Source organism: Nelusetta ayraudi, unplaced genomic scaffold (assembly GCF_046127955.1).
Source record: "Nelusetta ayraudi isolate G7.1 ecotype Tasmania unplaced genomic scaffold, CSIRO-AGI_Nayr_v1 ptg000182l, whole genome shotgun sequence".
NCBI lineage: Eukaryota > Metazoa > Chordata > Actinopteri > Tetraodontiformes > Monacanthidae > Nelusetta > Nelusetta ayraudi.
In genome coordinates, this window is record NW_027466231.1 from 292501 (window position 1) to 309776 (window position 17276).

The following is a 17276-nucleotide window of genomic DNA, read 5'->3' on the forward strand; positions in this document are numbered from 1 at the left end:
GCACGACCACAGGTGTCTCCGTGTATCCAGTGCCGTGTGCAAAGAGCCTCTGGGCACATTTCCAGTTGCTCACTGTTGAAATTTCATTCACCCCCCCCCCCCCCACCCACCTCCCAGTGATCCTGCAGGTGGTGGGGAAGTGGTGTGAAACCAGGCGCCGCTCCCCTGCTGGCGTGATGGAATATGCAGCATGGTCTTGACTGATAGGAGTTCACTCATGCATGAAATGAGGAAACTTCCCAGTCTTGAAATGACCTTTGTTGGGGTTTGCCGTCACGTTTTTTTCTTCCGTAATCTGAATTCATCTTAATTCATTCAAAGCAGACGCGTTGACGAGACGCCGATCCTAAAATCTTTGGAATTGTTTTTCACGTCTCTCTGCCAGCGCTCCTGCTGATGGCTCGGAAATCTGTAAATCTGCTCCCAAGTGACCAGTGAGTGGCACATCCGGTCCTCGGACTTCCTCCTCTCTGATTGGCTATTGCCAGGTTGCTTGGAAAGCACACCCTGAGGGGACTCCAGCAGGATGCAGTGGAGGCTGCAGTGGAAGCTGCAGTGGGACCACATGGGGCTTGGCGGTGGGCTCCGTGGCCCTGCCACCTGATCACGAGGCTCGTCATTAATTCATGGCTGTGTGCAGGGAGCGGTCCAATCACAACCAGTCACATGGTGTGCTGCCTTCAAGGGCAGGCCAGCCAGTGGTGCATGCTGGCGTTTTCAGTCATCACTTTGGCTGCTCCAAAACACAATCAGCTGAGGGAACCTGGTGGGCAGCAGCAGTACTGCACCCTGGAATCATCGGCTGGTCCAACCCCACAGTGCCGAGTGCCGAGCGGGGAGGCAGTGGGGGACCACTGTTCCAGTCTCTGGCCTGAGCCGGCTGGGGATGGCAGTGTCCCAGTGGTCAGGGCGGACACTCTGCCACTGCTACCACAGGACTCCGCATCTGATGATGCACTGTGTGGAGTTTGCATGATCTCCCTGCCAGTGAGGCTGCATTTTGCTTTTCCACTGACGAGCTCGATCACCCCGGTCTGTCACAGCATCATTTTCATCTTCCTGGGTTCCACAATTCTTAAGTCTGTGTCGCATTTCAGTGACGCAAACGTTGAAACAAAATGCTTCTGATTGAAGTTGCATTGTAAAATATTCATTTGACTTTTTACATTTTTACATAGATTTTTATTTTTGCTGTGGCTCTGTTCTGGGACTCCTCTGCCTTCCCCTACACAGAAAAGCTGAGGCACGTCTCCCTCCCTTCCTCTCCCATCACTCTTCCAAGTGAGGACTTGGAGAGGAAGAAGGGATGGCGGCAGCCAAAGCTCCCAGAATAGAGTCGGCATCAATGGCAACAGTTAGGACACTGGTGAGTCAGAACAAATGAGAAGGAGGAGCCGGAGAGGCAGCAAGGAGAGGAAGCAGCACTGGCGGGTGGAAAATGTCATTTAACCACATCTCCAAACCCCCGGAGGACACCTGGGGACAGGAGAGCCTTCAGGCTGAAGGAGGAGGTCGTCCACAGGGCAAAGATGTCCTGCAGACCTCCTCCACAGGCTCCACCCCCACCGCAGAGCCAAGCCCTCTGCGGAGGTCGCAGTCTTTGAGGCAAAGAGAGTGCTCGTTTAACCCGAGTTCAATTCTCCTCCTCTCCTTGTAATTCCCCGACGGTCCCTGAACGCCACGCACCCCGGTGCCAGCGTTGGATATTTTGTAAAGCTGCAATGTCCCGCAGTCCAAGAACCAAGAACAGCTGCTGCTGCACGGTCAGCGCGGACACGGAATCATTTCAATCCATCGCAGGGATTCAAATGATTCCAAGATAATTGACAAAAACAGTCTGGGTGTGACGACGTGAAGTCAAACAAACATCTCAATGATCAACCAACATAACCTCAATCGATGCAACCAGCAGCTACCAGCAGTGTCTCTGAAGTCCTTCTAGTCCAGACTGAAGTTTGCTCCTTTCACGCTGGTGGTCGAGGTTGATTGTCACCTGGAGCAGGTGTGGTGTTGGTGTTGTGTGCAAAAGTTCAGTGTTTGGGCACTTTACCACCATCTGGTGGACAGGTGTGGAACTGCGACTGGCTCCTGCCAGCACACTGATACCTGGATACTGGCTGATGGCGATGAGGTCCAAGATGCTTTCAAAGAAGACGGGAGGTGTGGTGATTTCCAAAGAGCCGGTAGTTTGCAGCTCCTGGGAGTTGTGATGGCTGATGGATGATGAGCCAGCAGCAGCCACCGCTCGCAACCAGGACCCTCCACTGGCCTACTTCGGTTGGGGCAATCCTCGCTCTCACCCCCCCCACCGCCTCCTGAAATTCCTGCTCTTCATCCATTTTAGATGAGCCCTGAGTGATCGTGGCTGTTTAACTCTTAATCTCTGCCTACATGTCTTCCCGGCCCTGGCAGTTCTTCAGGAGGCGGTGAGCACCAGAGACCCGGAGCTTGTGCGTCTGGTGCTTCGCTACAGGGACCACCAGCGGACCGCCAAGAGACTGGCCAGCATCCCCGTCCTGCTGGAGCGACTGCGACAAGTGCGCACTTTCCACTGCTGTCAGATAGGAACACAGTGTCGACTGACAGTTGATGATTACACAAAGCAATCATCAACTGCACATAAACTGCACCAGTACATGGAGGAGATTTTTCTTTTTTTCTTTGTTTCTTTTTAAATGTTCCCATGTTCTTGTTTGCTGGTACACAGACCAGACTGGCACACAGGTCTGCCGTCTTTGGGAGGCCAAATATAGAAGAACCTCTGTTTTTATTGCTCATTCTGACATGTTGATGGTGGCACTATGACAAACACACTCCTGCTGCTCCTTCATCTCTCCCTCACATTGTGCTCCTCTGCCGCCTTCTAGCCATCACTTCTATTATTAACACACACACACACACACACACACACACACACATGTTTGTTTGAAGGACTTTTTGGACTCTTTGCACGAGGTCCCCACAGTGAACTTTGTGCTGAAGATGTTGCAAGATGTTGCACACACACACAACTGTTTCTCTGTGACACTGCCCCCTATTGTGAGACAGAGAGTGAAGCAGCATCACTACTCATCTTCTTTTCTCTTAAATTCTCTTCCACCGGTCTTTTATGTGCATCCTTTAAATATGTCTGTCTGTCTGTCTGTCTGCCTGTCTGTCTGCCTGCCTGACCTACTGTGTGTCTGTCTCTCTGACTGACCTACTGTCTGTCTGTCTGTCTGTCTGCCTGTCTGTCTGTCTGCCTGTCTGACTGACTGCCTGCCTGTGTGTCTGTCTGTCTGTCTGCCTGCCTGTCTGTCTGACTGACTCACTGACCTACTGTCTGTCTGTCTCTCTGACTGACCTACTGTCTGTCTGTCTGTCTGTCTGACTGACTGACTGACTGACCTACTGTCTGTCTGTCTGACTAACTGCCTGCCTGCATGTCTGTCTCTCTGTCTGACTGACTGACCTACTGTCTGTCTGTCTGACTGACTGACTGCCTGCCTGTCTGTCTGTCTGTCTGCCTGTCTGCCTGTCTCTCTGCCTGCCTGTCTGTCTGACTGACTGACTGACCTACTGTCTGTCTGTCTCTCTGACTGACCTACTGTCTGTCTGTCTGTCTGCCTGTCTGTCTGTCTGTCTGACTGACTGACCTACTGTCTGTCTGTCTGTCTCTCTGTCTCTCTGTCTGTCTGCCTGCCTGCATGCCTGCCTGTCTGTCTGTCTGCCTGACTGACCTACTGTCTGTCTGTGTGTCCAGGCCCAGGACTTCTACGTGGAGATGAAATGGGAGTTTACGAGCTGGGGTAAGTGGAGCCGTGCTGTGATCCTCATCGGCCTCCGTCAGCGACTTTAGTCTGAGCTAATCGTGTTAGCGCCTCCCTGTGGACTTGCGGAGTCCCGCCTCTTCCTGTTGTGGTGGACGCTGGGTCTCACACTTCATGCTTTCAATCTGATCCCACGCCAGCCATGTATGCTGAGCTTCAGCATGCTACAGTATAGTGCTCAACAACCAATGACTGCTGCTATGGTATCTTCACTGCCATGGACATTGACACAACATTGAATTGGTTTAACCATTGTGTGTGTGTGTGTGTGTGTGTGTGTGTGTGTGTGTGTGTGTGTGTGTGTGTGTGTGTGTGTGTGTGTGTGTGGGTGTGTGTGCGTGTGTGTGTGCGTGTGTCTCCGCAGTGCCCCTCGTGTCACGCATCTGCCCCAGCGACACGTACCGGGTGTGGAAGAGCGGCCAGTGCCTCCGTGTGGACACCACGCTGATGGGCTTCGAGCAGATGACCTGGCAGAGAGGAAACAGGAGCTTCATCTTCAAGGGCCAAGGTCAGAGGAGTCACTGTGTGTTTCAGTCCTCTCACCTGGCCAGGTACCGGTCTGGTCAATGGGGACACGTCACAGTATCTGTAGAGACGATGTACCAACCGTGTGTTCCTCACTTCCTGGAAAGAATTTCTGATTCCTGCAGCACTTTTTGAACTTCCTGGTGGTGGACGACTCAGCTGTTTAACAGCCAATTGTAGAAACAACAGTGAGGAAATCAAATGTTATTCATGTGGGTGTGGTATAATACATTTGGGTAAAGATAGTGAACATTTTTCAAAGTGTTTGATAAGAGAATTGATGAGCTTCGGAGGTGCAGCAGCTGAGCTTTGTTGCACTTCAGCTGCACCAAACCCCCTGTTTGTCCTTTAAAGGTCCAGTGTGACCCATTTGAAAGGAGTTCCAGCATTGAAGGAAGCCTGCACAACAACGCATTTGTTTACATTTACAATGTAAACAAATCTAAAATTCAATTCACATTCCTGATAATTGGATTGGCTGTTGATGTCGTCGCTGTTTCTTCTGGTTCCATCGGGGACTCGTACTTGCGTCTTATGCCCCTCCCCTTTTCCTGCAACCCCTCTCACTCAGACTCCAGCGCTGAGGTGATGGAGGTGGACCACGACAAGCAGCTGGTGTACTGTGAAACCCTGTGCGTCTCGTCCCTCGCGGCGCTCTCGCCCGGTCGGCTGAACGAGGACGCCTCCAACAGCGGCGCCACCGCCAACCTGGGCCTTCTGGGTGCAGCGCAGCCCAGTGATGAGCAGGTGGCCGCCAGGCTGTCGGCTCCAGTGGTGACCACGCAGCTGGACACCCGCAACATTGCCTTCGAGAGGTCAGAAGCAAAAATATCTTCCTGCCTTAAGCCTTTCCAAAGTTCTTCCGTGGCCTAGAATCATGGAGCACCAGCCGATCATCTCCGTGCTGGACCTGATTCCATCGTGGAACTGCACATTGCACCAGATGGCCATCATGACAGCATGGTCAAGCAGCGACCTGAAACTAAATCATTGAAAGATTCATGCATTTCACACGAGGGGTGACGTGCAAGCAAGGAGACGGAACTGCAGCAGACGACCGGCTCCGCTGATACACAAACATCGGAGCTCCTGTCAGCGTAGATCAGCTGATCTTGACTTCCTGCTGCTACTTGGGTTTTACATCAGAAGCTGAATCTAACGAGATGTTGTGGCTGAGAAGATCTTGTTTTCAGTGTTGTCCCTCTGTGTGCCGCTGAGTGGTTTCACTGTTGGTGAAACTCTTCAGAGGGAATTACTGCATGTGGAACGATGTGTTGAACAGTGTGGAAGGATTGAGCCGCAGTGCAGAGTGAGTCTGTCTGTCTGTCTGTCTGTCTGTCTGTCTGTCTGTTGCTGCTGCTGCTTTGTTTCCGGCACTTTTTTAACCGCGGCCGCCTCCTGGACCGCAACCCACAGTCCAGCAGAACAACTTGCAGCCTGTCCTCTGAGGAACGTCCCGCAGTGCATCCCATACATAGTGACAACCCTGACAGCAGCCGCGTTCCACTCATGTAGAGTTCATAGCCTGCAGTGATGCTTCTCACAAAGACCAGCATCTGCTGCTGACGCTCATCCTGCTTGGTCCACGTCAGCCCCTGGACACATGCACAAGGGTTTGTTTTTTTTTTGTATGGAAATCAAAGCTGAGAGACTCCACAGCGCGAGTCACCGACGACTGAGTCTCAGCAACTCCTCAGGACGCACCAGGACACACTGGTTTTGAGGCTCAGCGATGGTAGAACGCTAAAGACGGCAATGATGACGGCGCAAAGAAGATTGAAAACACGGGAGGGGGGAGAAGAGAGGAAGAGAGGACGAGAGGAAGGGCAGTTTCTGTAGAGTTGCCATGAAAGAGGAAAAACGGTGGACTTGACAGCAGATAGAAAGAGCGATGTGACACAAGACAGAGTCCAAACTGCAGAGTCCAAACTGGGATAGTGAGCGGTGCTGGAAGGCGGACGTGAGGAAGAACCGGGCCTGCAGAGGAACACAGTGACGGATGGCTCAGTGATGGAAAAAGACCAAAGACAGGGAGGGGAGTTTTCACAGATGAAACAGAGAGTCAGGCAGAAGCTGTCCGTCCGTCCCTCCGTCCCTCCGTCCGTCCGTCCGGGAGCAGAGAGCCATCATCTTGGCCTTCAGTCTCTCAGCACCTCATCATCCCCTCAGGGCTGTTCCCCCTCCTCAGCACTCCTGTCTGCGGGTGCCAGCAGTCTATTTATGATGCTCCGCAGCGGCCCACTCTGTCAAACTGCACAAAGAGAGGACGTCCAACACAAACGACTCGCTAACTTCCACGTCACCGCCGCGCTTCTGCCGACTTGCAACACTGGCTGGCGTCCCGACTGTCGCAGCTCGGCAGCAACCACGGGTCAGAGCCCGAGGTTTGCAGGTGCAGTCGATCAGGGGCGTCGTCCAGGGTGTCAGCCCACTGGGACGGGAGAGGGGCGGGGCTCCAGGAAGCCTGAGTGCAGCAGAGGCAGCAAGAGAAGATGGACGGATGGATGGATGGATGGATGGGTGGATGGATGGATGGTGAATGGCTGGATGGATGGATGGGTGGATGGATGGATGGATGGATGGATGGGTGGATGAATGGATGGTGAATGGCTGGATGGATGGATGGATGGATGGGTGGATGGGTGGATGGAAGGATGTATGGATGGATGGAAGGATGGATGGATGGATGGATGGATGGAAGGATGGATGGGTGGATGGATGGAAGGATGGATGGATGGATGGATGGATGGATGGAAGGATGGCTGGATGGATGGCTGGATGGGTGGATGGATGGATGATGGATGGATGGATGGGTGGATGGATGGATGGAAGGATGGGTGGATGGATGGTGGATGGATGGAAGGTTGGGTGAAAGGATGGGTGGATGGATGGATGGAAGGATGGATGGATGGGTGGATGGATGGATGGAAGGATGGGTGAAAGGATGGGTGGATGGATGGATGGGTGGATGGAAGGATGGATGGATGGATGGAAGGATGGATGGATGGATGGATGGATGGATGGAAGCATGGATGGATGGATGGGTGGATGGATGGATGGGTGGATGGAAGGATGGATGGATGGATGGAAGGATGGATGGATGGATGGATGGATGGATGGAAGCATGGATGGATGGATGGGTGGATGGATGGAAGGATGGATGGATGGGTGGATGGATGGATGGATGGATGGTGAATGGCTGGATGGATGGATGGGTGGATGGATGGATGGATGGATGGATGGGTGGATGAATGGATGGTGAATGGCTGGATGGATGGATGGATGGATGGGTGGATGGGTGGATGGAAGGATGTATGGATGGATGGAAGGATGGATGGATGGATGGATGGATGGAAGGATGGATGGGTGGATGGATGGAAGGATGGATGGATGGATGGATGGATGGATGGAAGGATGGCTGGATGGATGGCTGGATGGGTGGATGGATGGATGATGGATGGATGGATGGGTGGATGGATGGATGGAAGGATGGGTGGATGGATGGTGGATGGATGGAAGGTTGGGTGAAAGGATGGGTGGATGGATGGATGGAAGGATGGATGGATGGGTGGATGGATGGATGGAAGGATGGGTGAAAGGATGGGTGGATGGATGGATGGGTGGATGGAAGGATGGATGGATGGATGGAAGGATGGATGGATGGATGGATGGATGGATGGAAGCATGGATGGATGGATGGGTGGATGGATGGAAGGATGGATGGATGGGTGGATGGATGGATGGATGGATGGATGGATGGAAGGATGGATGGAAGGATGGGTGGATGGATGGTGGATGGATGGAAGGATGGGTGAAAGGATGGATGGATGGATGGATGGAAGGATGGATGGATGGGTGGATGGATGGATGGAAGGATGGGTGAAAGGATGGGTGGATGGATGGATGGGTGGATGGAAGGATGGATGGATGGATGGAAGGATGGATGGATGGATGGATGGATGGATGGAAGCATGGATGGATGGATGGGTGGATGGATGGAAGGATGGATGGATGGGTGGATGGATGGATGGATGGATGGATGGAAGGATGGATGGGTGGGTGGATGGATGGATGGATGGGTGGATGGATGGATAGGTGGATGGATGGATGGATGGATGGTGGATGGATGGATGGAAGGATGGGTGGATGGATGGAAGGATGGGTGGATGGATGGATGGTGGATGGATGGAAGGATGGATGGATGGGTGGATGGATGGATGGAAGGATGGGTGGATAGATGGTGGATGGATGGAAGGATGGGTGGAAGGATGGATGGATGGATGGAAGGATGGATGGATGGGTGGAAGGATGGGTGGAAGGATGGATGGATGGATGGATGGATGGGTGGGTGGAAGGATGGACGGAAGGATGGATGGATGGATGGGTGGATGGATGGATGGATGGATGGATGGATGGCTGGATGGATGGATGGAAGTTGATGTAAAAGCTGTGTGTTGGCCGCAGAGACTCACATGGGATTTGTTGATCTTCTGTTACAGGAACAAGACGGGCATCCTGGGCTGGAGGAGCGAGAAGATGGAGACAGTGAATGGATACGAAGCCAAGGTGACCACGTGTTCGCTGCCCAACAGTGGTTTGTGGATGAACATCTCTGAGACTCCTGACGCAAACCTCAAACCTTTCATCAAGTACTGAAGAGTCAGGAGCAGAGTGGCCCGTGTCACTCTGCTTTAGTGGCGGTTACATCTAGTGGTGACATTTCACATTGCAGCATCTCTCACTCTCCCTCCCTCTCCTGAGCTCGCCAGTGAACTACAGTGGCCCTGTGAACCCAAACCTGGACACCTGCTCCACCTTCTTCTTCTTCTTCTTCTTCTTGGTTGGTTTATGTGAGGACGCCCCCTAGCGTTCAGCCTAAATACCAAACACTCTGCTGTCAGGCAGCTGGATTGTCCACACCAGGCTTCCTTAGAAATATGCTGGTGCAAGATCTGTGGAGGTTCTCATATGACAACAGTTCTAAGTCGTTCTAAACCACATGAATGTTATTGTACTGCCAGTATAGACTTTTATTGATGTATTCATGGGCAGCGTGTTAAGATTTTCCTTTTTTTTTTTTTACCAAAATAAAAGTCATAAATCAAGCCAAATATCACACAGTGGACCTTCAAGTGTTGATGAGATCCGCCGACCGCTGGCCTCGTCTTTGACCCGTGCACGCGATCGTGCGCCCTTGTGTGGAATGCGTGATTGCTGTGCTGCTATTTCTCCCAGCAACAAGAAACGCTGTTTTCTGATTGGATAACAGCCCAACCATCCATTCGATGGGCGGCTGGAGAGGCTCTTTGCTCGAGGAGGGACGTCTGGGAATCAGGCATGTGTGAATAATTTGCCTCGAGGGGGGAAACGATCACCTGCTCATCAGAGAGCAGATGGCTCTCACACACCTTGACCCCATTGGTTTGCCTTTACCCTTCGGAGAGATCAATGGGAGACAAGTGTGGGGCGCCGCCCACCATCTGTCCCCGGTTCCTCCAAGCTCTTCAGAGGAGCTCCGCCGCACTCTGGCTGGAAGAGTAAGAGTGATGTTCAGCTTGATTCTCCTCTCTGGACCCGTTTTCCTCCTTCAGTCAACATGAAAACAGCAGGTTTTCACATTTTTGATGCCTGTTTTTTTTTTTTTTTTCATTTTTGTTTTGGACAACACATGTTTGATCAGAAGAAGGCGGAGCAGGTCTCCAGGTTTGGGGCATGCAGGCCACTGTAGTTCACTGGCAAAATCTCCAACTATTCCACACTGGACCCTGAAAGGTGCCACCTGCTGGTGCAGGGTGTCAGTGCACCGCTGATGATTGTCCGCTCTGCCGTTCGGCTACTCGACTGTTAGCTCCCAGTGAGCCGCCTGCATTAGGAGCAGTTCACTGGCAGGGCTTTTATAGCTGAGGCACACTGGAGGTGGAACGTATTTAAATGTCACATCTTTGCTCCCATTGAGTACTGCAGTTTAGCAAGTAGTACTTTCCTATGGATTCTACTACACCTGGATTGCAAACGAGAGAATCCGCAGCATTTTCACGACTTCTATATTTAGAGGTGTGTTCACCTGCAGGCTGTTCGCCATGGGAAACCTGCCACTGCACTTCTGCTATTCTTTGGGATTCAGGGCAAGCAAATCCCTGAGCCCAGTTTGTGACAGAGGTGGCATTTTAATATTTGATAGTGTGTTGATGTTGAGTATATATCATGTGTGGAAGTACCGCCTCCAGCTCCCTCCCACTTCACGCGCTTGTTCTTCTTCTCAGTGAACCACTGATGAAACATGCAGCACTTTAAATGAGCTCTTTGTCATCACGTTGTGTTTATCTTCATGTCTTCATATCTTCATCATCTTCAACATGGAACTAAAACAAATGGTTTTCTGTGGGACGGTGTAAACAGAGGGCTAAATATATATTTTTTTACAAATAGTCAAACTGGACTCTTTACTTGCATTGCGCTACAGTGAAGTGTATAATATTTTGTTACCTATTTTATATTCTTTCATTGGATGACTTACATTCTTTTGCACAAGTTAAATTTCCTTGTTTGCGTTGAAATTTTGGCCAATAAAGTTGCTTCTTCCAACTCCGACAGTGCCTGCAGAAGAACTTGTTTCTATTTATAACTGCTGGTCCTCAGCAGGAGGCTAAAGCTAATGTAGCGGCTCCTTCTGTTCCCCCTTCCCAGGTGTATGCTGCCTCCAACGTGGAGCTGATCACCAGGACCAGAACCGACCACCTGTCGGACCAGAACAAGAACAAGACCAAAGGTACCAACAATTTCATTATTATTATTATTATTATTATTATTATTATTATTATTATTATTATTATTATTATTATGTTACTGCACAGTTACTGCACATCAGCTCATCTCTGTGTGGCCTGTGCTGACTCAGATCATACTCATCTGTCAGTCACATGTATGTGCAGTCAGAAGAGGGTGACGGCTGAGTGGCGCCGCCCCTCTGGGGAGTTGGATGGAAGCGTCCCGAGGTTCTGGGTGGACATCCTGAGCGGCTCACTCGCATTTTTCTGCTTGACATCATAAATCAAACAGAATCAGCCGTCCTCTCGGAACACACTGTCGCCGTCAGTCAAAATCAAACCTCTCTCTCACACACACACACACACACACACACACACACACACACACACACACACACACACACGAGGCCTCCTCTGCTCCCCTCGGTCAACAGTCCCCATCTGCACTGCCTTATTATGCATGAGGGACTCAGCGACTCCTGACTGACTCATCTGTCCACTCCTCTCCGCCCATTATCACTGTTTGTCATTTGGCTGCCATGTAACACCAGGACCGCCTTCCTCACTGGTTCTGAATCCAGTCCGGTTCAAGGTCAGGTGTCTAAATGCCTTCGCTGGAGTCGTCAGCAGCAAGCACGTCGTTCTCCCCCTGTGGTTGAAGAGCTGAACAACCACCAAAGCATGAAAGAAATGTTTGGAATCGGCAGTAATCAGCTGAGCCAACATTGACACATGAGGGGGAAACAAGGATTTTGCTGCTTTGCTGGATTTGAGCTGCTCACTGATCAGAGCCACAAGACACACAAAACATTTTTCTCTCCAGATTGTGTTGTTGTGCGACTGTGTTGTCAAACTCTATCACTGATGTGTGTGTGTGTGTGTGTGTGTGTGTGTGTGTGTGTGTGTGTGTGTGTGTGTGCAGGGGGGAAGACGCCGCTGCAGAACTTCCTGGGGATCGCAGAGCAACACATGGGCCAACACAACGCAGTGAGTCGACTGGCTGCCTCACACCCTCCACTGGGGGGCGCTGTCACTCACACCTCTCCATTCAAAAGATGACATTGAATGATGGGCTCAATGTAAAGCGCTGTATAAATCCAATACATCATTATTATTATTATTATTGTTATAAAGAAGCTGAATGTTGCAGCTAATGCTATGTAGCATTTAGCCTCCAGTGGTGTTGGGCTCACTCCAGTCAAAATAGTGACAATGCACCCCCCCCCAGAGTCCTCTCCACCCAGTCTGGTTAGCACTCAGCCTCTCTGGCGCCCCCTGCAGGCCGCCCAGCAGGTCACCCAGCAGTCCAGTCCCGCTGCCACCAACCCGGCAGCGCTGACGGCTGAGGAGTACTTCAACCCCACCTGGTCTCCCACGCTGAGGGACATCGGACACCCGTGCCAGCTCACCACCAAGACCCAGAGGTCTCTCACACACACACACACACACACACACACACACACACACACACACACTGACAGGATGTGTGTTTCCTGTGTCCTGTCTGCTCCTCCTGCAGGTTCAAGGCCAAGCTGTGGCTGTGTGAGTCGCACCCGCTGTCTCTGGCCCAGCAGGTGGTGCCCATCATCGACCTCATGGCCATCTCCAACGCCCTGTTCGCCAAGCTGCGGGACTTCATCACCCTGCGCCTGCCACCGGGCTTCCCCGTCAAGATCGGTGAGGCCGGGGGTCGGGGGGGGGGGGGGACCTTCAAGGCTCTCAGAATATTTTCCTAGCAGAAGCTTTAAAGCAATGAACCATGATGAAAGGAGCGTGAAGAGATGCTCCTCCACCTCCCTGCAGAGATCCCCCTATACCACATCCTCAACGCCAGGATCACCTTCAGCAACCTCAACGGCTGTGAGGAAGCCACCAGGAACAGCAGCAGCGGCAGCAGCAGCAGCAGCAGCAGCAGCAGCAGCGAGGTGGGGCTGGACGTGGACGGACAGAAGGACGTCCCCAGGACGGACACCCCCTCCCCCAGCAGCGACTCCTCTAGCGTCTCCAGCTGCAGCTCCGGCTCCACCAGTGAGGCCACCAGTCACACACACAACGCTCCTCTCTTTATTTCTCACTGATGTCCAGCAGTCCTCACAGTTTGAAGACTTCCCCTCCTGCGGTCCACACAGAAAACAGACAGCAAATTGCAATAATCCCAAATCACAGTGGGTGAAATGATTATTCTATATATTATTACACTCACCAAGATGCCTCCAATGCAATGTGAAAAACCAAAACCAATAGAATGGTTCTGGGTGGTCCAGGGGTGGTTCTGGGATGGTTCTGAGTGGTCCAGGCATGGTTCTGAGTGGTCCAGGGATGGTTCTGAGCGTTCCAAGGGTGGTTCTGGGTGGTTCTGGGATGGTTCTGGGTGGTCCAGAGATGGTTCTAGAAAGTACAGGGATGGTTTTGGGCGGTCCAGGCATGGTTCTGAGTGGTCCAGGGATGGTTCTGAGCGTTCCAAGGGTGGTTCTGGGTGGTTCTGGGATGGTTCTGGGTGGTCCAGGGATGGTTCTAGAAAGTACAGGGATGGTTCTGGGCGGTCCAGGCATGGTTCTGAGCAGTGCAGGGATGGTTCTGGGAGGTCCAGGGATGGTTCTGGGTGGTTCTGGTGGTTCTAACCTCTGTCACATGTTGCACTGTGGCCCCAGCAGTTGGTTAAAGTCTGGTCCAGTGGCTCCTCCACTGTATCATCACTGGCCAGCTGCAGTCAAGCAGAAGAACCAGCAGAATCAGTCTTCACTGCCCCGGTCCAGTCCAGTCTAGTCCTCCTCCTCCTCCTCCTCTTAGCTCCTCCTCTCTCCCTGTGTGTCAGTGTCGTGTCGAGCGGGAGAGATCCCCCAGTGTGTGTTCGAGGCGCCGGCGGGCTACACCCTGCTGGGAGGCAAGCAGAGGGACAGCATGAGGGAGGAGGAGGAGGACCTGCTGCAGTTCGCCATCCAGCAGAGTCTGCTGGAGGCCGGTTCCGAGTACGACCAGGTGGGCCCGCGTCCCGGAGGGGAGGAGGAGTGGAGCCCGGCTCTCAGTCCAGGCAGTGTTGTGTCCTCCTCTTCCTCCTCTTCCTCACCAACCTCCTATCTGCTCTTCTGTTCTGCTGCTAGGTGACCATCTGGGAGGCTCTGACCAATAGCAAGCCAGGAGCTCACCCTCTGTCCAGCGACCCCAGCCGTCTGGAGAGGTCTTCTTTTTCTTCTTCTTGTCTTGTTTGTCATACACGAGTGGTTTTGTTTCTGTGTTTACGTCCGCAACACGTCATGAAAATAAGATTATACTGCGCAAACAAACACCAGAGTCCGAGTAATGAGAACTCTGCTCCACAAAATGAAAGTTACACACAGCTCCTCAACCTTTCTCCCCAAAGTTGTCAGATTGATTTTTTCTTATGATGTTTTCTGCAGGGAAGAAACTTGAAGGTCTCTGAAGTCTGAAAACAGCCCATAATAATAATAATAATAATAATAATAATAATGATAATAACAATGTGGCCCCCTCAGGACTGCTGCCCCGCCCTCCACCGGTCTCACTGCTGCCACCTACTGGTATTGTTGCTCAACCTCCTCAGTTTCCAATTGTTCCGTCCCGCCAATCTTTCCCACAATCCTTCACTCACATCCTGTCTTCCTGTGTGTCAGTGTGAAGAGTGTGCGACTGTCAGTGTGATCACTGGTACACACAACGGCACAACCGCGCATCTTCTCTACGCAAACTACAAATACAACTTCCCCTCCACTCCACTAGGTGGTGTCAGTTCCCCTTGCTGGTTAGCACACTGTTAGCACACTGTCACCTCTTCCTATTAGCATGATAACACTCATAGACTGAATTTAACTTGAAGTTTGATTCATGTTATTTGGACCGTTGAACGTTTTATTTCCGTTTTCCCAGGAGCCCTCAGCACAAGCCCCGCCCCTCGTCCAGCCTCTGCTCCACCCCGTCCAAGAAGAAGCCCATCCCCTCCTCCTCGACCACCGGGACCGCCGCCTCCACCACCGTCTCCACCGCCGGCACCACCGGCGCCCCCTGCTGCAACTACAACGAGCAGCTGCGCCTGGCCATGGAGCTGTCGGCCCGCGAGCAGGAGGAGGCGGAGCTGCAGCGGCAGCACGAGGAGGCGGAGCTGCAGCGCATCATCCGGCTGTCACTCATGGAGAAGTGATGATGATGATGATGATGATGATGATGATGAAGGGGGTCCTGGCTGAGGTTCCTGACTTCAAGCAACAGCAGCAACAAAATTAAAGTTTTTTGTAGATTGAGAAGAAAACAGGTTTTCAGTTTGGGAGCTGCTGCTGCTGCTGGAACCGACCTCACTGCTGCTCCTCCGTCTCCTCTGCCAGACTCCCCCACCAAGCCATAGGGGGGCGCTGCTGCTGTCCAGCCTCGCTTTGCACAGGAAGTGCCACAGATGGCACTTCCTGTGCTGCCAGTGGTGGCCACAGGAAGTGCTAGTGGTGGCCACAGGAAGTGCCACTGGCAGGACCTCCTGTGGCCACTGACAGTACTTCCTGTGGCCACCGGTGGCACTTCCTGTACTGCCAGTGGCACTTCCTGTGCCAGTTTACACAAGAAACCAACAAATTTGATACAATGAGTGCAACAAGGGACTCCTGTCTGCTTTCACGTGTGTGTGTGTGTGTGTGTGTGTGTGTGTGTGTGTGTGCGTGCACTCTAGACTTTGAGTGTGATGAACGCTCCACACACAGCACAGTGCAGGCACGAAGTCCTGCTGTTTGTTCAAGTGTGTGTGAGTCGCTACACAATAACAACACAACCTGATGGAGGACGAGGTCGCATCTGTTTTTTCCTTTGTTCACTGAATTGTTTTTTTCCCCCTTTTTGTATTTGTGTTTTTTTTTTTAACAAAATAAATAAATAAATAAATAAAATACTTGTCACAATCCAGTATCAGCACAAACCAGGAGAGGTGTGACTTCCCTGCAATCCCTCGTTCACCCTCCAGGGGGGGAGAGAGAGGGGTGAAAACAAAATATTTTGGTTTTATTTTGTTGTTGTTTTTTTTTTGTTTGTTTGTTTTTTTTAACTTTCTAAAACAAACGTTGCACAAAATATGCACTGCGGGTTTTTATTGCGAGATGCTTGGGAGGACGAGCAGAGGAGGAAATAAAGGCAAACTTTTCTAGCAGCGTCGCTTGGCGTCGTCTCGTTCCTTCCTCTTTAAACGACTTTCAAACAGCGCCCCTCAGTGGGCAACAGCGGTAGGGACACAGCTCCAGCAGCAGGAGGCGCCGCAGAGGCTAACTATAGGTATACACAATATATGTATGCATGTATAAAATATGAGACCCCCTTAAAGTTTTGCTTGCAGGGCTTCAGGGGGTTCCGGCCCCCCTGGATCCCCTGTAATTGGTGCACTGCTCCGCCCCACAAGTCATGGTCACTTTGCTGCGGTTGCTGTGGTGGCAGTTCAAGGTGCTCTTGGTTTATTATCAGCAGCAGTGACTTCTGCAGCTGTTTAAAGGGCGCCAGCAGGGGGCTCCACTGGCCTGCAGAGCACTGTTTAATTAGCCACATGCAGCTGTGGGCTGAATGTCAGACTGGAAGTGACTGGGAGCTCCTGCAGAGGAGGAGGTGGTGGTGGTGGTGTTGATGAAATACATTGTTACCATGTGGACAAACTGTAGGATTCACAAGCAAAATTCCTCTTCCAGCTCATTTGCAAACATGTTGTGTTCATATTATTCATTCAATTGTACACTCACACACACACACACACACACACACGTTTGAATAAAGCCTTCACTCTTTCATTCATTCATTAAAACTCAGGTTTATATTTCTAGCCTGTAGTTCACTGTCTGACCACCAGGTGGAAGCAGTTCTTTCTCTTGTCCTCAAAAAAACCCAAACAACAACAACAAGCTGGAGTTTGTCCTGGTTTTAATTCAGTATTGGGGGGGGGGGAGACACAGATCAGTGCAAAAAATTCTTCCAGGTTCAAACCATAAAAAACAACCATGTAAACAGTAAAGTGCCTGATTGGAGGAGGAGGCGGAGGAGGTGGAGGAGGAGGAGGAGGAGCCCTCAGGTACATTGTTTGGAGTCACACACTTGTCAATGAAGGATGGAGGGGGCGGGGGGGGTGAAGAGGTGAAGCTGGGGGTCTCAGCTGGACCTTCACCACCTGATGGTGCTTCTACACTTCCAGTAGTTGACA

General features: G+C 51.7%; 1 protein-coding gene across 1 annotated transcript in view; it reads left to right on the forward strand.

The window, feature by feature from the left end:
- Positions 1-15957, forward strand: part of ankrd13b (ankyrin repeat domain 13B) — a 29355-nt gene extending 13398 nt beyond the window's left edge. The window contains exons 3-15 of the mRNA XM_076015211.1: positions 2413-2537; positions 3743-3788; positions 4174-4317; positions 4906-5149; positions 8834-8900; positions 11022-11103; positions 12024-12088; positions 12383-12525; positions 12621-12778; positions 12905-13129; positions 13917-14080; positions 14203-14279; positions 14987-15957. Of these exons, the coding sequence (XP_075871326.1) occupies positions 2413-2537; positions 3743-3788; positions 4174-4317; positions 4906-5149; positions 8834-8900; positions 11022-11103; positions 12024-12088; positions 12383-12525; positions 12621-12778; positions 12905-13129; positions 13917-14080; positions 14203-14279; positions 14987-15257 (1811 nt within the window). The 3' untranslated portion in view covers positions 15258-15957. The remainder of the gene's footprint in view (positions 1-2412; positions 2538-3742; positions 3789-4173; positions 4318-4905; positions 5150-8833; positions 8901-11021; positions 11104-12023; positions 12089-12382; positions 12526-12620; positions 12779-12904; positions 13130-13916; positions 14081-14202; positions 14280-14986) is intronic.
- The last annotated feature ends 1319 nt before the right edge of the window (positions 15958-17276 follow it).